Source organism: Brachyistius frenatus, unplaced genomic scaffold (genome assembly GCF_029030835.1).
Source record: "Brachyistius frenatus isolate BFR_SWC_R1_liver_20210118 unplaced genomic scaffold, ASM2903083v1 Contig_56, whole genome shotgun sequence".
NCBI lineage: Eukaryota > Metazoa > Chordata > Actinopteri > Embiotocidae > Brachyistius > Brachyistius frenatus.
Window position 1 is genome coordinate 86,495 of NW_027210655.1, and position 23,000 is coordinate 109,494.

The 23,000-nt window shown below is 45.5% G+C and overlaps 1 protein-coding gene across 1 annotated transcript; it reads left to right on the forward strand.

Moving 5' to 3' along the window:
- LOC138624844 (Golgi apparatus protein 1-like) lies at positions 1 to 20,706 on the forward strand. Its single transcript, XM_069705388.1, has 26 exons — positions 1 to 347; positions 5,301 to 5,330; positions 6,841 to 6,927; positions 7,039 to 7,254; positions 8,161 to 8,364; positions 9,052 to 9,123; positions 9,227 to 9,413; positions 10,216 to 10,433; positions 11,144 to 11,265; positions 11,537 to 11,638; positions 12,463 to 12,616; positions 13,789 to 13,926; positions 14,531 to 14,617; positions 14,723 to 14,785; positions 15,206 to 15,319; positions 15,583 to 15,671; positions 15,786 to 15,903; positions 16,678 to 16,770; positions 16,907 to 17,044; positions 17,321 to 17,444; positions 17,602 to 17,744; positions 17,927 to 18,028; positions 18,403 to 18,510; positions 19,120 to 19,240; positions 19,414 to 19,520; positions 20,507 to 20,706. The coding sequence occupies exons 1-26, from the start codon at positions 15 to 17 to the stop codon at positions 20,672 to 20,674; spliced, it is 3,438 nt and encodes a 1,145-aa protein (XP_069561489.1). The 5' UTR covers positions 1 to 14; the 3' UTR covers positions 20,675 to 20,706.
- Positions 20,707 to 23,000: the final 2,294 nt, after the last annotated feature.

Consider the following 23,000-nt stretch of genomic DNA (forward strand, 5'->3'; position numbering starts at 1 on the left):
ACAGTGGTGTGAAGATGGCGGCGTACAGTCGCGCTCAGCTGCTGCTGCTGTTGTCGTCCGTTTGTCTCTGCGGCTTCGGCTCCGTCCTCGGCCTGAAGGGTGTCAGCGGTCCGGCCGAGCCGCCCAACCCGCCCGTCCTCCGCGCCGCCGAGCCGCCCGCCAAGGATGCACCTGCTGCCCCCGCCGCCGCCGCCGCCGCCGCCGCCGGGGCCTCCCAGCCTCGAAGGGCGACCGGTTGGAAGCTGTCGGAGGAAGAGGCCTGCCGGGAGGACCTGACTCGCTTCTGCCCCAAACACACCTGGACCAACAACCTGGCGGTGCTGGAGTGCCTGCAGGACCGCAGGGAGGTAAGCGGCCGGCAGGGTTCACACCGGTCCGGGGAGGGTGTGGGTGGGTGGGTGGGTGGGGTGGGTGGGGGTCTCTGCTGGGTGTGTCGCCCCGGCGGTCCGGAGCCACACCGGCCGTCAGCGTGGTGCTGATGCAGAGGTGAACATCTGGTCCAGAGGTGAACATCTGGTCCAGAGGTGAAGAGCATCGCTCACCTCCATCAGCACCGAGCAGCCACTCGGAACACGTCTTCGTGTCTGGTTCCTCTCCTGAGTTCATCCCGGTGTCACTTTGGAAAACTCAAAAAAAAAATAATTAACAAAAAATATTATAAACTGATCTGACTTGTACCGTAAAAAAAATAAAAAAAAAAAAAAAGACCCAAAAAGGTGTAAAATAAATAAAAAAGTTATCCTTTTTGTCAATTTTAACCAACATTTAAATCCGTTTTCTTCCACTTATACAGGTCCAGGCAGGGACAGATCAAGAGACAGTGGGGTCCCAAGTGAGCCCCCCCCCCCCCCCCTCTATAGGACAACCAGACCGGATCATATCTCTTTAAAACCAAAAAAAAATGTTATACACCTCACACAGAGGCTGTAATCCCTTCATGGCGTTCATTTATTTATTATATCATTATAAAATGTTTATTTATCAGCTGGGAAGTTGTGTGTGTTGGCAGGCCTGAAATAAACGGGGTCTTTTTTTTGTTTGTTTAAAAGGTTTTTAAGCTGCATTAAAAACTTTTTTTTTTTTTTTTTTAAAGTATAGAATATAATACTAGATTGGACATTATTTAGTAAGTAAAAAAAACAAATCCAGGTGTCTTTTGTGTGATTCAAAAGGGTTTGACATTGAAAAATGAAACTTCCTGACGTGTCAGAGGAGGCAAAACTCAGTTACAAACAGAAGATTGAAATTTTACAACAACAGAGTCCCGCTCGAAACCGCTTTTACACTTGTTTTTATTTCAGCGAGCTGCTGAATTAGATTTCTCCGAGTGTTACGCTCCCCGGTGAAGCGTTCGGTTGGAGAAAACGCTGAATAATTTAGAGTCGAAATAGATTTCTAACGGAGAGAAAAAAAATGAATCAGAAAACCGCTTCTGAGTCGTGACGTTCGTCTTTGTTTTACCAGAAACTACATTTTTGAGGCTGTTGTGTCACCTTTGGGAACTTTGTTAAAAACTAAATGATATATATATATTTTTTTAACATGAATGAATCTGAATTGCAGGTTAAGAATAGTTCTGTACTTTGTGTGTCGGTGTTTTTTTTCCCCTCCGTCTTCACAGTATCACTCAGTGAAAAAGTTTGATTTTCTTTTTACCACCTCGGCACATTACGACTCGGTGAAGTAATTATTAACCTGTGGGTTTTTTTTTTTGTTTTTTTTTAAGTGCAGTCGTTCAGCTGTCAGGTGACTCGCAGCTTGCAGTTCAAACCTTCATATTCAGACCTGCTCTTGTTGGTGTTTTTTCTTCGTGTCTCGGCGATTAACAAAAACAACAAACACAAATATCTTTCATTTTCGCCGTCTGTTTCCAGATTTGACGCCCACGCGCAGATTCATTTTCTCTCTTATTTTTATCCTCTTTATTTTGTATTACTGGTGTAAATCACGTGGGCTTCTGGGAACCTGTGCTCATCAGTAATCTGTAATTCAACCACAGAGGGAACAAATGATTCGTATGTTTATTCGATGCTGTGCAGTCCATTTTTGAGGGGGTTCACAAACTGAGAAAAATTCTATTCGATTAAAAACAAAAACTAGATTTAAGTTGCTGAAATGAAATCAGTCAAATTCAGACTTCAAGAGTTAAAGTATGAAGTACAGTAAAAGTGAAAAAAAACCTAATTTGGACGAGTCCTGCAATCAATCCCATAAAGGCTACAGTCAAAAGATTTCTTAAAGTTGTTTATTTCAATCACGTCACGTCGGAGGAATGCAGCACAAATTCACCTGCAACACAACATCACCATAAACTGTGCTTTTTTATAACAGTTATAAACGTTGCTGATTGGAGGATTCAACGCTGTGTACCTAATAAACTGGCACCGGGGGCAGAAGTGCATTTAGATTTATTTTTTTTTACATGTTGGTCACAAAGTAATCAGAAATTGTAGAACGGAAATGCTGAATTAGTTTAAGGTCATTTAGAAACGGTGTCTCTGTGACATCTTTTGTAAAGGGTGTCATTACGCACTATAATTTAGTTTTAAGCAGGTGTGAGTGTTTATTACGACATTTATCAAGAGCTGTCGCTTCTCTCGTGAAGCGCCTGTAAGCGGAGGCCGCTGGATGAACAGATAATGAATGATAACAAGAGTCAAACACAGCGTTAATAACAGAAAATGTCTCGGGAGAAGTTACAATTCCTGACAAATACTTATATTGAAGTTGTGGCAGCGTGCAACGACATTACAGTCGTTAACCGCATGTTTGTATGCTTAATGACAAATGAAGAGTTTTATGAATGAAAACAGGCTGAAAAGGTGCACACGTTCGTAAAACAAAACAATAAATTATAAAAATGTTTTAAACAACATTTCGACTTCATCCTTCATTCTCCACCGTGCTGACGTCACACACACACACACACACACACACACACACACACACACACACACACACACACACACACACACACACACACACACACACACACACACACACACACACACACACACACACACACACACACACACACACACACCTGCCTCCTCCACCGGCCCTGAGCGATGCCCTCTTTACTGAGATAATTACACCGCCTCGACTCTATAACAGCTGCGGCCTCCTGAAGAGGTAAATGGCTCTTATAAATCTGCCTCCTCTCCAGAGAGAAACACACACACACACACACACACACACACACACACACACACACACACACACACACACACACACACACACACACACACACACACACACACGCACACACACACTGTGCAGTAGCAGTGTCAGCCGAGCAGCGCGTGGTTTCCGTACAGCGCTGGAGAATTTATTTGTGGTGGTCTTAAGCCCATTAAACAAAATCCGACAACTGAGGGACGTCTCGAGAAACGGTAACCGCGGTTACGAACCGACCGCGAGACGGGAAGTCACTTCGGCCTCGGCACCGACGCGCCACACCAGATATCTCCGTCTCTCTCTCTCTCTCTCTGTCTCTGTCTCTGTCTCTCTGTCTCTCCAGCTGCGGTCACTGAGTCGGTCTGACACTAAGTGACTGTGGTGGATGTGCACGCAGCCGGCGGACAGTCTGTTCTCCGCCGGTTGCAGTTGTGTTAATACGATGATGACATTTCGTTATTGTTTTTTTTCCCCCCCGGTTGACTGTGATTGGTTGGCTCCGGCGGCGAGGGGTTGATTATTTACCTCCGCGGGGACGACGGGCCGCCGCCGAGGTTCTTCTGCCTACACGCGAGCGCAACGATGTTGTCTTAAGCTTTGACTCCACTTATAGAAGACTTTGAGTCGACAAATTAAATCAGAAAAGTAAAGAAAGGAAAGAAGAAAGCGACGATACCATCACAGCGAACGACTCGTTACAGCAACGACGTCACCCGTTGCTAGTTCGAAACGGTTCGGAGCAGGAAGTGACCATATTTGGGCAAGCTGTGGGAGTGTGTGTGTGTGTGTGTGTGTGTGTGTGGGGGGGGGGGGGGGGGTCTGACTCGAGCTGATTAGAAACCCGGCTACGTCCCGCCCGCCGTAAACTGACTTCACCACAGGCCTGTCAATCAAACAGACACGCCCCCAAAAACACAGCTTTTTAAAGCTTTTATTTCTAATGAATGAGGGATTATTTTCAGATGGACCTCCAGAAAACTAATAAGAAGGAGCGACTTTAGCGAACAACACCGAGATAACTAGCGGGAAAAATGTGTTGACTTAAAATTTTACGAGACTAGTTAAATAGGAGTCTATAGAGCCGAAAGCTTTTTGGAAGCTAACCTCTGGTGGCACTCGGTGGTACTGCAGCTCAAGGCACTTCCACACCGGACTCGTTTTTCCGACTCGTAAGCTACGTCTACCCCATGCACTACACCCGCCCACCTACAGGGGAAACCCGACTGCACCACAGGCCTGTCAATCAAACAGAACATACCACTTTTCGAGGCCCTAATATCTAATTAATGACGGGATTATTTTCAGATGGACCGCAAGAAACCTAAATGATCTCCTGAAAGATGGTTAAAAATGTCGTGGTACTACAGAGCGACGCCTTTCACATTTACACATTTGAAACAAACAAATTTAAAAATGTACCTTTGGTCTAGAGTGTAACGCATTAGACCTGCATTAGAAATACAGTCACTGTATTTTCCATCTTGACCAGATTAGACTAATTGAATATTTTTTGTGTGTAAACTGTTTAAGGGCACGATTTTGACTTTAAAACTGATGGATTTTTTTTGTACGAAAAATCGCGAGCACCTCACACAGCAGCTCTATTGTCGGCGTGTAAATGTGTGCGTGAATGGAAAGCAAGAATACTAAAGACTGCTTACGGTGCCAATATAAAATGCAAGAGCTTCAGTTAAACTTGTACTAGCCCGGCCTTTCCTTCGTCTCGCTCTGCCCAAAGTTTAAGACCTCTAAAACTCAATAATTAACCCATTTTCATCTTGTTGGTTTGAACAGCGCACTAGAGCAATAATAATAATTTAAAAAAAAAAATGGTTTCAGGATAACTTCTATATACTTCCACTTCAGCGTCTCTGCACAGTTTATGAAAACAGCTTATTTTTTTTATTTTTTATTTTTTTATTCAGGCACCAGAATCTGTCAGTCTCACTGTGTTGGCCGCCAAGAAATGGTTACGCCATGGAAACATGAACGAAACAAACTAGATTCAATATGTTAACTGATGAGAAGTTGTCTATGTGTTTAGAGATGTTTTGAATTCACCTTTATCCCTGTCTGTCTGTCTGTCTGTCTGTCTGCCTGTCTGTCTGCCTGTCCTTCTGCAGGAAAGTGAGATCGCTCCTGACTGCAACCACGTGAGTATTTTCCACCGAACACACACAAACAAACATCTTTATGAGGTTCTTTGTGAGAGTTTTCAAATGTTGGCTTGTAGGTTGAAGGTCAGATCAGGTCGGAGGAAGAAAGAGAAGAAGTTTATTTTCTGTCATGAATAGGTGTGTGTCGTCGCTGTGACTGCAAATTTAGGCTAACATTTTCCTGGCGAGGAGTCTCAGCTCAGGGAGTGACTTAGGAAACTTTTTTGAGCAACTCTGAGCAAGGAAGGAGAAGAAACTTGAATCTTAGAGGTCGACCACGTTGGTAGGTGTGACGCAGCCTTTGAAAAGACGCGATTGGCTGATTAACTCGTACTTCCGCAATTTTCTCCTCCGCTTATGAAATACTTCAGCCTCTGAAAAGTCTTCTAGTTTTCCACCTTAGAAGCTCTCGTAAGGGTTCAAACGTTTTCTGAATAACTTTTATCTTTACTCTTAACTTTAAAGGGAAAATCGTTGAAAACGTCACGATTCTACGAATTTCCTTTGATTCTCGGAGTAAATCTCAGCACGAGTAGTATTTTTAGTAGTTTTATTTTAAAACTTATTTTAAGTTTTAAAATAATACAACTTTATTTGAAAGTTTATCATTAAATTCATATCCGACATTCGGCTTGCGTACATCCACAGCCGACGACCTTCCGCGACCTCCGCCGCCCGCTAAAACGCCCACTCGGTGGGTTTCTCCTCGTTTTACGGTTCGAGGCTCCTGAAGCTCGATTAAAAACCTTCTCCATTTCGGGGCCGCTGACAGCAGACGGGTGTACGAAACGCCACGAGGCTAATGGACCACTTGGACGGTCTTTATTGCAGCACCGGCTGCAATTAACGTGTCACACACACACACACACACACACACACACACACACACACACACTCTTGTTTTGTCTTATTTTCTGGGCGGTCGGACTGTCAGCAGCTGTTATTTGTGGCTGCTGCAGCTGCAGCCGCGCTGACAGCAAAACAATAAACTCACAAATAAAAAATTAAAAAGACAAAGCGAGAAGAGAATCTAGAGATGGGAGACTAGTTGTTTTTGTGTTTTTTTTTTACATAATTACAGAAAGTCAAGATGACTGCTATTGTTTTAAGGATGCTGTGAGACCAGCTCATTTTGAAAGGGGCATTTTCCAGCCGCTTAACGTTGCACTTCCATACGATTGGTGTCTACATCTGTTTACAAGTTGCTTGGTAACCGAACTAAGGTCCGTATCGTACAAATGCAGCTCTCCAAATTATTAGCAAATTTCTAAACACCACTTTTTTTTTTGTTTAATTTGAAGATTGTAAGTACTACTCTTGTTTTGCTATCAATAAAAAGCATCTTCCAACTCGCCCTTCTGTTTGTTTTTTTTAAAGGTCAGTTATTTACTACCATTAATTAACCGATGAAAGGTTTTTATAGGAAATAAATAAAGATGATTTTATATGACTACGTTTGACGGTACAAGTATCTTCTTCTTTTTCCCCCTCCCTTTCTCTCTATCAGCTTCTGTGGAACTACAAATTCAACCTGACCACAGATCCGAAGTTCGAGTCCGTGGCCACGGAGGTCTGCAAGAGCACCATCGCCGAGGTCGGCCCGCACAGAAGCTCTCGTTTTTTTTTGTTTTTTTTTTTTAAGTAACTCAATCCGTCCTTTTGCTCTCCTCTGAAACCCGTCGCGTGTTCCCCCCCACACCTGCAGATAAAGGAGTGCAACGAGGAGGAGCGGGGGAGGGGCTACCTGGTGTCCTGCTTGGTGGATCACCGCGGCAACATCAGCGAGTACCAGTGCAACCAGTACATCACCAAGATGACCAGCATCGTCTTCAGCGACTACCGGCTGATCTGCGGCTTCATGGACAAATGCAAAGAGGACATCAACAACCTGCACTGCGGCAGCATCAACGTGGGACACAAGGTGAGACGCGTGTCGCCGTGAGTGTTGCTCGTTACGGGAAGTCAAATGCTGCGATCAAAAGTAAGTCGAATTTTAAATCACAATAAATCAAGCGAGGTCCACTTTTTTTTTTTGCCTTTGGAGATGTTTTTTTTGGGGGGGGATAAATTCTGTTTCCAAAGTGAAAAATTGACAAAATAGGGGTTGAAAAGACCCAAAAAAAAAAAAATGAAACAAATGTTTTATTTTAACAATCTAAGTGGACGGTTTAAAGTGACCAAATCCACTTTTTGCTAGTTTATCGATGGATAATCTGAACTTCAAAGTGAGGCGCAATGGTTCAAAGGGGTCGTACCTAATCTCTCTAATTAATCATGGGTTTGATAAACCAAATCAAGTATATGAATAAATCAATTAATAAATAAGCCAATCAGAGGGTCATCTTCCGTTCCCCTTCACAAGCCGGGTGTGTTTACGCCTTTGGCTTATTGCTGACGACAGCAGGAAAGAACTACTGTAATCTGCTTGTTTGTAGATCGATCAGATTGATAGACCAGATTAATCTTTTTATTTTGAATCTTCTAGTCCTTCTAATCTAATCCTGTGTGTGTAACAAGGAGAGTGTGTTCACCCGCTTATGCAGATGCAGATTTCCGTCTTAATACTACGACCTTAAAATAACAGTAAAATCCTGCACCACCGGTTTAAGAGCAGGTTTTTTTTGTGAATCGATCTGCTGCCTCAAGATAGCAATGCACCGACAATGCTCTCGAACACTATTAAGATCAACACGTTTAAAAGAAAAAGTGGGCGCTGGACGGGTAAATTACAACCGCGTCAGACTGAAACTAGCAAAGACACTTGTAACACTTCTGATGGGTTTTTGAGGAGACCCTGACGCCCCGCGGTCGCCACATGTCTTCGCAGGACGTCCACTCGCAGGGTGAAGTGATTTCCTGTCTGGAGAAGGCGCTGGTGAGGGAGGCGGAGCAGCAGGACCGCGGGCGTTCGATCAAAGACGAATGTCAGAAAGCGATCCTGCGGGTGGCCGAGCTGTCGTCGGACGACTTCCACCTCGACCGGCACCTTTACTTCTCCTGCCGGGACGACCGCGAGAGATTCTGCCAGAACGTAAGACGACTCTGCTGGTGTCTGATTTCACACTTTGTCATACCAAATGTTGAGGATGGGACGGCTGGATAGCGAGCTAATGTAGTCGCAATGGAGTGAAAACAAAAAACCTCAACTTGACTGAACCTACTGGAAACTAGAATTACCGCCTGGCGGTTGTGGGCCTCCACTAACCTCTCAAGTTGTAGAGTACATGCATGTTTGTGCCACACATTTGTAGAGATTTCCTCAAGGTGTAGTGGTAAAACGGATGTGACCTTGACCTTTGACCTTTGACCACCAAAATCGTATCAATTCGTCCTTCGGTTAAATTGAAAGTTTGTGACAAATTTTAAGAAGTTCCCTCAAGACGTTCCTGAAACATCGCGGTCACGAGCATTGGGACAGGCAGGGTCGCGGTGACCTTGAACTTTGACCTTTGGCCACTAAACTCGAATCAGTTCATCTTCGAGGACCAAGTGAACAATTGTGTCACATTGGAAGAAATTCAATCCAGGCGTTCCTGAGACATCATGTTCACATTAATGTGTAGACTTGAGGTATAAGAGACTTTGACCTTTGACCTTTTCTACTGAAACAAAACAACAAAGAGGATAAAAGAACCAACTTCAGAGACAAACACGACAAACTGCAGGCCTGTAAACTCACATCGCCGTGTCTCTTGTCTTTGATTCCTCGTCTCCACAGACTCAGGCGGGAGAAGGGAAAGTCTACAAGTGTCTGTTCAATCACAAGTTCGAAGAGGCCATGTCAGAAAAGGTAAACAACCGCCGAAACCCTCTTCGGAGGATTTCTTATCGATCGACGGACTCGTAATGAACTCCGCTGAGTCTTTTCTTCTTCTCCTCCTTCACCTCTAAAGTGCCGAGACGCCCTGACCACCCGTCAGAAGCTGATCTCTCAGGACTACAGAGTCAGTTACTCTCTGGCTAAAGCCTGCAAGCTGGATCTGAGGAAGCAGCGCTGCAGCCTGGACACCAACCTGCCGCGAGCCCGCGAGGCGCGACTGTCCTACCTGCTGCTCTGCCTGGAGGCCGCCGTGCACCGCGGTGAGTTCAGGAACCTGATGGCACAGGAATGTTTCAATGATTGATTGATTGATGGATGGATGGATGGATGGATGGATGGATGGATGGATGGATGGATGGATGGATGGATGGATGGCTGGTTGGTTGGTTGGTTGGTTGGTTGGTTGGTTGGATGGATGGATGGATGGCTGGTTGGTTGGTTGGTTGGTTGGATGGATGGATGGATGGTTGGTCAGTCGGTCGGATGGTTGGTTGGTTGGATGATGGATGGATGGATGGATGGATGGATTGGATGGATGGATGGATGGATGGATGGATGGATGGATGGATGGATGGATGGATGGTTGGTCAGTCGGTCGGATGGTTGGTTGGTTGGGATGGATGGATGGATGGATGGATGGATGGATGGATGGATGGATGGATGGATGGATGGATGGTTGGTTGGTTGGTTGATGGATGGATGGATGGTTGGTCAGTCGGTCGGATGGTTGGTTGGTTGGTTGGTTGGATGATGGATGGATGGATGGATGGATGGATGGATGGATATTATTATAATTATTATTATTATTATTGTTACTATTATTGTTATTCACCTGGTGGATACCTACTTGGACATTATGCTAATGACGCTACATGTCTGCTTGATGTGTAAAAACGTGTTTGCGAGCACATTAAGCCAAAATCTCGCTTCTAAAATCCAACTGACTTTGAGTCAAAGAATCTATTTCATTTTTTAAATTTTTTTTTTTTTATTATTCTACCTCCTCTGAGTCGTCAAGGTCTTTTAACTGCGTGAGTAATAACCGAAGCGTGCGCCGTGCAGGTCGTCCGGTCAGCGGCGAGTGTCAGGGGGAGATGCTGGACTACCGGCGGATGCTGATGGAGGATTTCTCTCTGAGTCCGGAGATCGTGCTTCACTGCCGGACGGAGATCGAGGCTCACTGCTCCGGTCTGCACCGCAAAGGCCGCACGCTGCACTGCCTGATGAGAATCGGCCGCGGCGACCGCAGCACCGCCGTCGACGGCGTCTGCCAGAACGCCGTAAGACTTAATGTTAAAGATGATATCAAAAAATTAAAAAAAAACACAGGTGGGAGGGAGGACTGTGGCTGGAGGGGCACTTTTATTTTTAGTTTTATTAGACAGACGTGTTAAACAGCTCCGAAAATGATTAAAATTAAATTGGTTTCTGCTTAATTTGAACTTGAGAAACAGTCAATGCCGTTCTCAGTTTTAGTCCTAGAAGTCTTTTTTTATTTATTTTTTTCGGTTTACAACAGCTCGTGTGTCGAGTCGTGCGTTTCACCTAAAGTAACATTTTTCATTCAGTTTTTACAGCTTTCATTTTTGCAGCAAAAACTGAAAGTTCAGTTTTTAATTAAAGTGTTGAATTGAGCTTTTTGTGTAGATTTCCACCGAATTTCTGGCTTCAACAGCTTTTTTTTCTGCACGTTTCCATGGTAATTAAACAATAAAGTATTTAGCCTGCGGACGCAGAGACCAAACTGGATCTGCTGCTTTCTTGCTCAATAAATATATATTTTATTTCATTTTAACAAGAAAATTATAATGTTTTTGTCGTACAAACAGACAGTGTAGAATATAAACTATAATTTCATGAGTTATTATGTAAAATCAGACGGTATGTTAAGAACAGGCTGGATGAGACGGCATGTAAAATATAGAAGTATAAATAAAAATCAAGCTTCTTTAACATCTCACGTCTTTCGAAATGTCGTTTTTCGCTGCAGCTCCAGACTCTGATCCAGTCGGCCGACCCGGGAGCCGACTACCGCATCGACCGGGCGCTCAACGAGGCCTGCGAGTCCGTCATCCAGACCGCCTGCAAGCACATCCGCAACGGAGATCCGATGTGAGACACACACACGCACGCACGCACGCACGCACGCACACACACACACACACACACACACACACACACACACACACACACACACACACACACACACACACACACACACAAGCAGTGTGCCATGTAATTACAACTACCTCCTGCATACAATTAAAATTCTAAAACGATAAAACGATTTTAACCTTCGCTACCATTAGTAATCAATTAATGCTGTCCTCAGCAGATACTGGTTCATCATCTTATATATGTGTGTGTGTGTGTGTGTATGTAGGATCCTGTCATGCCTGATGGAGCACCTGTACACGGAGAAGATGGTGGAGGACTGTGAGCACCGGCTGTTGGAGCTGCAGTATTTTATCTCCAGAGACTGGAAGTGAGTCCCGCTCCCCGAAGCCCGACAGGAATAGAAACCGAGCTAGATTTTGTTCAGCCTCACAAATTATTTTTTTCCCCCTTTGTTCTTTATATTATAGCTGCTTTAAAAAAATAACTTTAGTAAATGTAGTTGCAATATTAAAAAAAAACAACTTCTGAAACATTAGCTTGAGTCTTCACCAACACAGTGAGATTGCTCAGTTTGGAATTTGTCTGCTCAGCAATTTTTTATTTTAAAGGCAAGGAATTGAAGGCAATTACATTTTCCTCCCGTTACTGCAGAGTTGGATTATTAAAAAAAAAAAGTTACAAAATCGAGCCGAAGTTAAAGGTGCTAATCGCCCGGCTCTGGATTCGATTTTTTTTTTCAACGACCATACTAGGATATCAGAGCCATGTAAAGATAATTATTTCAGTCATGAGATTAACCTCCAGATGAAGCAAAGAAAATATAAATTTGTTTCGATTTTTATGTCAGGATTGGGACTTTTTTTTAAAAATTATTTTAGCCATGACATAAACCTTTCCTTCAGAAAACACAAATTTCAAGGGACAGAACTTCTCCAGCAAACTCTTGTCATGATGACGTCTGGGAGGTTGGAGGCAGGTGATTTGACGGCGAAGCGACAGGTGGAGCGCTACAACGGAAAAAAGTCAAATTAAGCTTTTGAAAAGTAACGACAGCAAAGTCCCGACAAACAGCCAAGGAAGTGTTGCTTTGCGTTTTTCGTGGTGTAAAAATTTTTTTTTTTTAAAGATGCCCATCCCTCCCCCTCCCCCCCCCACACACACACCTCCCGCTGTGCTTTTCCGTCCCACCAGACTGGACCCCATCCTGTATAAGAAGTGTCAGGGCGACGCCGCCCGACTCTGCCACACCCACGGCTGGAACGAGACCAGCGAACTGATGCCGCCGGGCGCCGTGTTCTCCTGCCTGTACCGCCACGCCTACCGCACCGAGGAGCAGGGACGGCGGGTACGACCACGCACGCTCACTCATCTGAAACCGGAGATCGCCGCTCTTTGGGGAGTGCTTTTTTTTTTTTTGGGGGGGGGGGGGGGGCAGCGGAGGGCCACCGGCAGGTGTAACTCTGATGTCTTTTCAATTTAACAGGTGAACCCGGGCGAGCAGGTAAGTGGTCTGCGTGTCACCTCAACGTAATCGGTACTGATCCCGGTGACGGCGTTTTAATCGACGATAATGACGATCGGTCGTAATAATTCCTCGTTGAAATGTGATTTGAATCTGGGCTTTTTCTGATTGGCTGCGGGGGGAGGGTGAGGTCATGTGTGCCCGTGCGATTTTTTTTTTTATAGCTCCGCAGCGAAGCCGAGCAGGAACTAAAAACAACGGAAAATCACTTTTTTTTAAAAGTTTTATTATACGAATGTAAAATATCTTTGAAAATAGTTGTAGTTACAGCTAGTGACCACCAGGCTTGAACGTGAAATAGCGATACAAAACCAAACTAACAGAAACACCACCGGGGTTAAATCAGTATGACCGAAAAATACGCCACGTCAAGTAAATATATGTCCGCTCTGCCTGCGATCGAACATGCTTCATATATCCATAAGTTGAATTTCTCTACAAGTCTTCATTCTCCCAGCGAGTATGGAGCTGTTGCTACGACCCCACCTAGAGGTCAGAAGGTGTCCTACGCGGGCAGCTTATTTTTGTGTAATTTTTTTTTTTACCTTATTCAATCTGCAGGTGAGCAAATTAAAATGATTTAATTTTATGTATTTATTTGATCATCTACGGCAGAGAAACGACAGGAAATCAGACAGGAGACGCGATAACTACGCCATTCGCTGATCAAGCGTCGCTTCCTGTCTTTCCTCCAAATTTTATAGAGCCATCTTGTGGTCAAATTAAATCATCCCAAAAAAAAAAAAAAAAATCTAATTCCTGTATAATTCCTAATAATCTGTATCACAGTTAATTAACAAAACCAAAAAAACACACCTCCAATCTACCTTTTCACTCAGTTCATGCGGTGATCGTGTGTTTAATTTCAAAAGCGGCACGATAATTCAGAGACATATTTTTAGTCCGCTAAATGTGTTGCTCCCTCATTACTACAGAAATGCCAAAGATAAGAGGTTTTTTTTTTTTTTTTTATGTATGTGCGTTTGTGATTGCAGCTGTCTCGGGACTGTAAGGTGGAGGTTCAGAGGATTCTCCACCAGAGGGCGCTGGACATGAAGTTGGACCCGGAGCTGCAGAAACGCTGCATGACCGACCTCGGCAAGTGGTGCAGCGAGAAGACGGACGCCGGACAGGTGAGGCTGATCGCGACTTTTACGACTGACTTATAAACTTCTAATTTAATGTACGTGGAGGTGGTAACTTAAAAACCTGTGCTGGTGCGATACCAACCTCTGGTTTGGTTGCTTAGCAACTTGTCTCACGTGTAAACAAGTCGTAGACGCCGGCGTCCACACGTCAGGAGTTTATCTTGTCCAAAATATAAATAACGCTGCGTTCAATTTGAACTCGTGAGCTCGTGGTTACGACGCGGTAAGTCGTGTGCATTGCCGTTCGAGTGGTAAAAGTCGTAAAAATAAAAATAAAAAAAATAAATAAAAATGTTGCTAAGCAACGGCAACATGGACACCGTGTAGAAGCCACGGAGGCTAGCATGTCAGCAAGCTAAAGGGGCGATAACGTAAGTCGCAGAGGGAAAAGATCAACATTTTGCTCAACGACGTGGTGGAACAACACCACTGGAGGGCGCCGTTCGCGCGCGCGGCGAAACACAACCCCCCCCCCCCCACACACACACACACACCCCCCGTTCGAACGCAGCAACGTCTACCGACACATTGAAATGCTCATTTTCGTCGTACTTACCGCCGACTGTTTCCACTTCGTGTGCGAGTCCAGGAGCTGGAGTGTCTGCAGGACCATCTGGAGGACCTGGTGTCCGCCTGCAGGGAGGTCGTGGGCAACCTGACGGAGCTGGAGTCGGAGGTCAGACCGGGAGACGGAGAGGTTACCGACCCAGGTGTCAGGACGAACGTGTCTTTTGTCTTTTGAACCTGTCGACCTTCTCCGTTCTGTCTCGTGTGTTTTCAGGACATCCAGATCGACGCTCTGCTCATCCGAGCCTGCGAGCCCGTCATCCAGGCGCACTGCCACGTGAGCATCTTCGCCCTCTCCTGGAAGTAAAACAAAACTAAAACCACAGAAATAGCTGGTTTTTAGGAGCTTTTTTTTTTTTTTTTTTTTTTACTTCACGGATAAAATAGTGAAATAACACGTTTAAACAAAACGAAGCTAATTTCCCCCGTTTTTTTTTTTTCTATTTATTGTGTTTTGAAAACTATTTCAACGCTTTTGACATTTTATGAGTTGACTTTTACGTCACATAAATAATGCAGCAGATGAACTTAATCATAACGGGAAAAAAGAAAAAAGATCAAATTAGTGCGGCTAAAAGCTAACCAACCTAACTTTAGCAGAGTAATGTTAGCACACGTGATTTTATTTGATTAAATTGTGCGTGTGTGTGTGTGTGTGTGTGTGTGTGTGTGTGCGTGTGTGTGTGTGTGTGTGCAGGACGTAGCCGATAACCAGATCGATACCGGTGACCTGATGGAGTGTTTGGTTCAGAACAAACACCAGAAGGAGATGAATGACAAGTGCGCCGTCGGCGTCACGCACTTCCAGCTGGTCAGTTACCATGACAATGTCTATTTTATATTACCCCCCTCCCTCCCCACCGCCTCCTCTATCAACCTCTTACACGTTTATTTTTTTTTTATTTTAAAAGTTAATGTCAAACATTGCCGTGAAACTAATTACAGAGATATCTTTCTATTTGGTTTGGAAATATTTTTACACTCTATTTCATTTAGTTGTTTATTTTTTATTTAAAAAAAAAAAAATTGTATTTATATCTAACGTCTCTCTCCAATCCTGCGCTCAACCGTCAGGTTCAAATGAAGGATTTCAGGTTTTCCTATAAGTTCAAGATGGCCTGCAAGGAGGACGTCCTGCGCTTGTGCCCGAACATCAAGAAGAAGTGAGTTCAAATTCTATGAAAAACCGTCCAGAAAGCTGCAAAACCAAACATCCAGTTGAACTGGTTTTTAAAACGGACATGATTCACACTTTCCGTCCGCGTCACGTCCCGCAGGGTCGATGTTGTGATCTGTCTCAGCACCACCGTGAGGAACGACACGCTGCAGGACGCCAGGGAGCAGCGGGTGTCTCTGAAATGTCGTAAACAGCTGCGGGTGGAGGAGCTGGAGATGGTAGTAACACACACACACACACACACACACACACACACACAACCTCCCCACAGCCGAAGTGTCACTTCTTACTACTTCTGAAAGTCCCACCGAGGACGTTTTCACACTTCGTGCAGACAGCCGAGTTGACGCTCAGGTTTGTTTATTTAAAAGATATAATTATAATATATAATATAATTATAATCACGTTAAAGCTTCACCCTCTCGTGTAATAATGCGATTATACAACAAGTTACCATCTAAATAAAGTAAATAATCTAAATGTGTTCATATTGTGGAGCAATTCGCTCCCAAAATACAAAACTTTTTTTTTGTTAGAGTGATCTCCATGGCAACGCACGGGGTATGACTAACAACTGTGATAGACTGGCGACCTGTCCAGGATGTACCGTGCCTTCGCCCCAAAAGTGAGCTGGGATAGGCTCACTTTTGGTAGCCCCCCCCCCCCCCCCCCCCTGTGGACCCTTTAGGGGCTCCGTTACTCTAAAGGTCCTGTAAGATACATAAAAAGTCAACAAGAAACAATACCAAAAAAAACACAACACAAACTCAAAACTAATTAAAACATAAAACACAAAATTTAAACACTCCAAGACACAAAAAGATGATATAATCAAAGCACCACCTCATTCATGACTAATATGTATAAAATGTCTCCAGTTTTTGGTTCTTCTGCCCAGTTTAACACCCTTGAAGCTTTGCAGCCACCGTTTTATCTACAAAAACATGACAAATTCAATTTGTATTTTTTTTATATATTTTGTTTGGTCTCAGTCGGAGGACATCCGGTTGGAACCGGAGCTGTACGATCCCTGTAAGTCCGACATCAGTCGTCTGTGCCCCAACGTGGCCTTCGGTAACGCTCAGGTGAGGATTACGTGACACAAAGTGGAAATACGTATATGTACGTTCATTAACTTCAGAAATTTGAAACACATCTTCCTCTTTTCTTCCCCTTCCTCATCCTCCTCCTCCTCCACCTCCTCCTCCACCTCCCCCTCAGATGATCGAGTGTCTGAAGGAGCAGAAGAAGCAGCTCAGCCAGCGCTGCCACCAGCGCATCTTCAGGCTGCAGGAGGGCGAGATGAGCGACCCCGAGCTCGACTACCAGCTGATGAGAGTCTGCAAGCAGATGATCAAGGTGACCGGGGGAGGCGGAGGAGGAGGAGGAGGAGAGGGAGAGGGAGGGCTGCGATCGCGTTGTTGTGCCCTTGATTGCGTTTGTTTACTTTCATCAGCAGCAACAACAACATCGTCCTCGCCGAATGAATGGCTGAGGTCTTGGGAGTCTGACTTTCAGGCCGCCTGGTTAAAGGGAACGATGTTCCCGGATCGCTGCAGCCGTCGTGAAACCGAAGAGATGCGTTTACGTGGTTCGGTCGTTGATGTAATCACGATAAACTCTCTCCACCTGCAGCGGTTCTGCACCGAAGCCGACGCCAGGAACGTCCTTCAGTGTCTGAAGCAGAACAAGAACAGCGAGCTGATGGATCCCAAGTGCAAACAGATGATCACCAAGAGACAGATCACACAGAACACAGGTAGGCAGGTTGTAGAAAGACACACACACACACACACACACACACACACACACACACACACACACACACACACACACACACACACACACACACAGGTCAGTATAAAGTCTGCAGCATCCTCCCTCCTCTTCCTCTCCTCCTCCTCCTCCTCCTCCAGACTACAGGCTGAACCCGGTGCTGAGGAAAGCTTGTCGAGCCGACATCCCAAAGTTCTGCCAGTCCATCCTGAACAAGGCGAGCGAGGACAGCGAGCTGGAGGGTCAGGTCATCGCCTGCCTCAAACTCAAATACGCCGACCAGGTTAGACACGTACAGCATTCAAAATTAAAAAAAATTAAAAAGCGTCCCGTAAAGCCGCGTTGGTGTTGGGAAGCACGTCTTTTAATTGCGCTGTAAAAAAAAAAAAAAAAAACGCATCCGAAACATCCTGATTGTCGCGGTCGTGTTAAAATCGTGTGTTTTCTGGCTGGGGTTTGGTTCAGAGGTTGTCTCCGGACTGCGAAGACCAGATCAGAGTGATTCTCCAGGAGTCGGCGCTGGACTACAGACTGGACCCGCAGCTGCAGATGCACTGCTCAGACGAGGTACAATTTACCTTTCGTACGTCGAGGGGTGGAATCAATAAGTTCTAGAGACCACCGACAAAAGATCAATGGACCGCAATTGTAGAAGAAAACTGCCACAAGTAATGAGATTACCAAAAAAAAAAAAAAAAAAGCACAGCTGGACGAGAAAATGGAGAAAATGGAGAGAATTAAACATTTGAGAAGTTAAGAAAGAAACTGGAAAAACACAAAAAAAGAAGCAGAGCGGTACGACGGAAGAGAGGAAGTGTGTATTCAAGGCTGTTTTTGGAAAAGTTAATGTGTTGTTCTGCTTTGAGAAAATAGATTTAAGTGGAAAAAACCACAATCGTTGCCGTCCTTATTTTGCCGTTTCTCTGCGTCTCCTCCTGCAGATCTCCAGATTGTGTGCGGAGGAGGCGGCTGCTCAGGAGCAGACCGGGCAGGTGGAGGAGTGCCTCAAAGTCAATTTGCTTAAAATCAAACAGGAGGGCTGTAAAAAGGTACGTTTCTGTCATTACGTCCAGCGTGCGAAAACATTTTTTTTTTTTTTATAGGTCAAAAGCATTATTTAATTTTATCTCGGAAAAATATGATTTGAGTTGCAGGTAGCCCTCGGACTGAAGATGCACACATTGCAAGTTTGTTGGAAAAGTTGTACTCGTCCGCGTTTTTGTTTTTGTTTTTTTACAACCGTAAACTAGAGGGAAAGATGTTACGTGTGCAAAAAAAAGGGCTAGTTTTGTTTGTTTACATGTCAAATGCGTCAAAAAGTCAAAATATTGGTAATAACGGTCTGAAAAAAAACCTTTACGTCATGAAAGAATTTTTTTATTTAGCCCGAGCGATCTTCGAGATAATCGCAAAAACGTAAAGTTGATAGTTGCAGCGCCACCTCGAGGTCAACGCGTGTCATTTATTTTGGGTGCGCTGTTAAATTTGGTCGAGTTTGAACTTGCAATTTTTGCTGCCCGATCACTTTCAGCAAAGAAAAATAACATTAAGAAGAATCAGAAGAAAGACGAGACGGTTTCATTCACCACCGAAAAAACAAACAAACCCGTCTGAATCTACATGTTTGTGGGAACTGAGGGTTTTCGGCGTGTTTGCAGGAAGTCCTGAACATCCTGAAGGAGAGTAAGGCGGACATCTTCGTGGACCCGGTCCTCCACACGGCCTGCGCCCTGGACCTCAAACACCACTGCGCCGCCATCACACCCGGCAGGGGGCGACGTGGGTGCTTCCACACGCCGCTTTTAATACCCGTGCACCTCGAATGAATGTCAACCCGTCGAGGGTGTTTCTCTCTTTGTCTTGTTCGTTTGAAACGCCTCCCTCGTGAGGTTTTTCTTGACAGTTTGTTTGAAGGTTTAATTTGCGGCTTCCCCCCCCCTCTCGCCGTGCAGAGATGTCGTGTCTGATGGAGGCGTTGCAGGACAAGAGAGTTCGACTGCAGCCCGAGTGCAAGAAAAGACTTCAGGACCGCATCGACATGTGGAGCTACGCTGCCAAGGTAAACACCGGCTTTTTTTTTAATTGAATTCTTTTGTTATTATTTTGTAAATTAATGAGAAAAAAAACAACATTTGGATGCGTTAAATTTCAAAATCCCAAACGGTTTCTTTCAAAAAGTTTTTTTTGTCTTTTTTCCCGAAGTTCGATTTTTTTTCGGAACTTTTGCAAATAAAGGCAGCGACCAATCACGTCGTGCATTTCGGGGTCTTGTGACATCCATCCGTTGACAGTGAAGTATCGGCCGCGCAAAAGGTATTCTCTTTTGAGCTGCCGTGAATCTATTCGAACAAATTCTCAACGCGTCCGGTATCAATCGTTTTGACGCAAAACCGAGTATTTCCTATTTGTTTTTCATGAATCAGAACTGCAGCGCGTAAAGAATTTAATACTGCAATTTGTTGCGCCTCTTGGCGCAGCGATGCTGCGAGCTGAATGCTAACGTTACGCTCATAGAACATAAACGTGGACGCGGCTTCCAGTTCTGAAAAATGAGGCCGATGCAGAAGCGCCTGCAATACCGTCGAGCGCCACTAGAGGTCGGCTCCGTAGACTCCCGTTCAAGTCAATAAAACGTTTGTCATTCGCTACATTCACTTCGTACTCGTTTTTCGGAGGTCCATCTGAAAACAATCCCGTCATTAATTCTAACAGAAGCTCCAAAGAGACGTGTTTTTGGAGGCGTGTCTGTTTGATTGACAGGCCTGCGGCGCGGTCGGGTTACGGCCGTCGGTGGGGCGGGACGTAGTGTCGTCGGTGGGGCGGGACGTAGTGTCGTCGGTGGGGCGGGACGTAGTGTCGTCGGGAAGCAGCAAAGACGGCGCCGGCCCAATTCCGGGCTTCACAACAGCCTGTTTCCGAAACCACCCGGGTGACGTCGCCGCCGGGTCGTAATCCATCCGTCGGTTGTCCGCGTCTCGCTCGGGACGACGAAACTCTGCCGTCCGCCGTAAACCGTCGCGATGAACTCCTCTGTCCGTCCTGCAGGTGGCGCCGGCGGAGGGCTTCTCAGACCTGGCCGTGCAGGTGATGACGTCGCCCTCCAAGAACTACATCCTGTTCATGATCGCGGCGAGCGTGTGCGTCCTCTTCCTGGTGGGGCTGCTGTGCGGTCGCATCACCAAGCGCGTGACCAGAGAACTGAAGGACCGGTAGAGGACGAAGTCCTGCAGCGCTTCAGAAAAAGATTTTAAAAAAAGACTCGCGCCCCCTCCCCCCCTCCTTGCCTAATCCCCTTCCTCCTCCTCCTCCTCCTCCTCCTCCTCCTCCCTCAGATGCCCCCGAACCTGTAACCAGCCAACCTGCACAGTGCCAACTCCGGCAATCCTTTAATCTCCATTTGGGCATCTCCAAACTCCCAGAGAGCGCTGGTTGTTGGATTCCAGCGGTTTGAGTTTTTCCCCTCGATCAGCTGTTCTCCCCCGACGAATCGGCTCCGGGCCGAAGGATGTCGTACGGTGGGGTGGGGGGGGGGGGGGGGGTCCGTCCGACGTCCTCCGGGTTTCTTCGATGAGCGCCGTTCTCGACGTTGACCGAGGGGGGGAGGGGGGGGGGGGCGCCGCTTCCGGAGTTAGGAATCGCTTTCCACTCTTTCAGTCCCGACGCTTTTATTTGTGAGACTGGAGCATGTAGAGCAACAGGAAAGATGCTTCTTTTTCTTCTTCTGCGAGTGACTGCAGCCGCCCCCCCCCAATCGCACACGGAAACCTCCAGGGCGATCTTTTTTCTTTTTTCTTTGTTTTTGTGTTTTTTTTGCGGTTGAATTTCGGAGATCGTTCTGAAACATTTTTTTCTCGTCGACCCGTGAAGTCCCGTCGCCCCGACGCGTACAAGCTCTCCGCGTCCGGGGGGCCGGTCCAGACCGCTTCGCTCGCCACTGACTGAGAACGAAGGTCGAGCTGGTCTTCTGCTAACAGGAATGTGTCGTGCACATTTTGTTTCGTCATGGAAACGCTAATTTCATTGCACTTTTTGTTTACTTTTATGCCTTATTTATTGTTGATTAATAACTGATTCTGATGAGTTCTAATTCGTTTTGAGCACGTGTTGTTTTTTTGTGTTGTTGTTTTTTTCTGGCTGTCTCGTTGAACATGAATGTGAAGGTGCAGCCGGGTGTCGGGAAGCTTTAAGATTTAAGACTCAGATTACAGAACTGGAAGGCGGCACACGGAGTTTCGGATGTTTTTCGGCTCGTCCTCCGTCCCCCGTCCCCTGTCCCCCGTCCCCCGTCCCCGCCGCCTTCACTGAACCAACGCAACCACGCCACGTTAAACAAATAGGTTTCCGGCGTTTTATAACTCAGCACCAGCTCGTTTCCATTCACAAGAAGGTCCTTTTCTCCCAAACGTCCCAGAGATAACCGAGAACCGAGCCGCTAATCCGTCCAATCGCTCCCCACCCTCCCCCTCGCCCCCCGGGCCTCGTTTATACCCGCAGGTCTTCAGTGTTTCCTCCTGCCTTTTCAAAATCATATCTTACGTTTAAAGCAACTCGCGGTGGCCTTTTTTAGGTTGAAAAAAAAAAAAAGGACTTAAGTCAATAATTTGGCGTTGAGGTGAAGCTCTGACTTGTTCTCAACTGTGATTCTCCGTCTGGAGCGACTCGTGTTTCGTGTCCTCGTCCCCACAAAGATGCTCCGGATCCTGAAAGACACACTGGAAGACATTTTTTTTTTTTTTTTTTCATTTAAAAATAGCAGCGTTGCAGGATTTGGTGGCACCTAGTGGTCACGTTGCAAATTGCAACCAAACTCGATACCCATCGTCACAATTGTTGTCATGATTCGCTTCATAAGAACAGAGAAAAGACGTTGGGCGTGCGTGTTGGTGGATTGTCCCGGATGTTGAACCTCCGTACGAAGAGAGCTTCAATATTTCTTGCTGGTAAATCGTACAAACACAAACAAACAAAAAAGTACAAATAAGACGCAGAGTGACCAAGAAAACGCAAAACAACGAGAAACAGAAGCAAGATGACAAGATAACTTTAGGTAAACGTAAAACGACTACAAAGTGATGCAAAATTACTGAAAAGAAATGCAAAACAATCACAAAGTAAGTGAAGTTGATGTAAAACTCCAACGAAGAGACTCAAAACGAGACGCTAAAAGACACTAAGCGAGTACAAACCATGCGGCCATCAGCTGTTGTCGTTTTGTGATTCAGGTTGGAGGTCTTGCTTCCGTGAGGGTCTTTTTTTTTTTTTAAAGTCCCATTCGAGCTCTCTCCAAAAACCTCCAACTTGAAATCTTCGCCCAACAAACAAGTCTCCAAAAAACAAAATCCATTATTGTAGCTTTAAGTGGTCTTAAAGTGGGCGGGACCTACGGGGAGGCTCGAGTGCAGCAGCGAAGGAAAACTGGGGCGACTTGAATATTCTGATCTGTGTGCGATTATCGAGTCGATAAACGAGACTTTCATTCCCCCTAAAATGTTTATTTTACAGACTTTTAACACCCAGAAAACAAGAACTGAACCATGAG

Coding starts and splice junctions, on each gene's coding strand:
- LOC138624844 (XM_069705388.1), top strand. CDS start 15: ATGGCGGCGTACAGTCGCGCTCAGCTGCTGCTGCTGTTGTCGTCCGTT. Junction 11,266..11,536: donor ATCCGCAACGGAGATCCGAT/GTGAGACACACA, acceptor GTGTGTATGTAG/GATCCTGTCATGCCTGATGG. Junction 17,445..17,601: donor ACAGATCACACAGAACACAG/GTAGGCAGGTTG, acceptor CTCCTCCTCCAG/ACTACAGGCTGAACCCGGTG.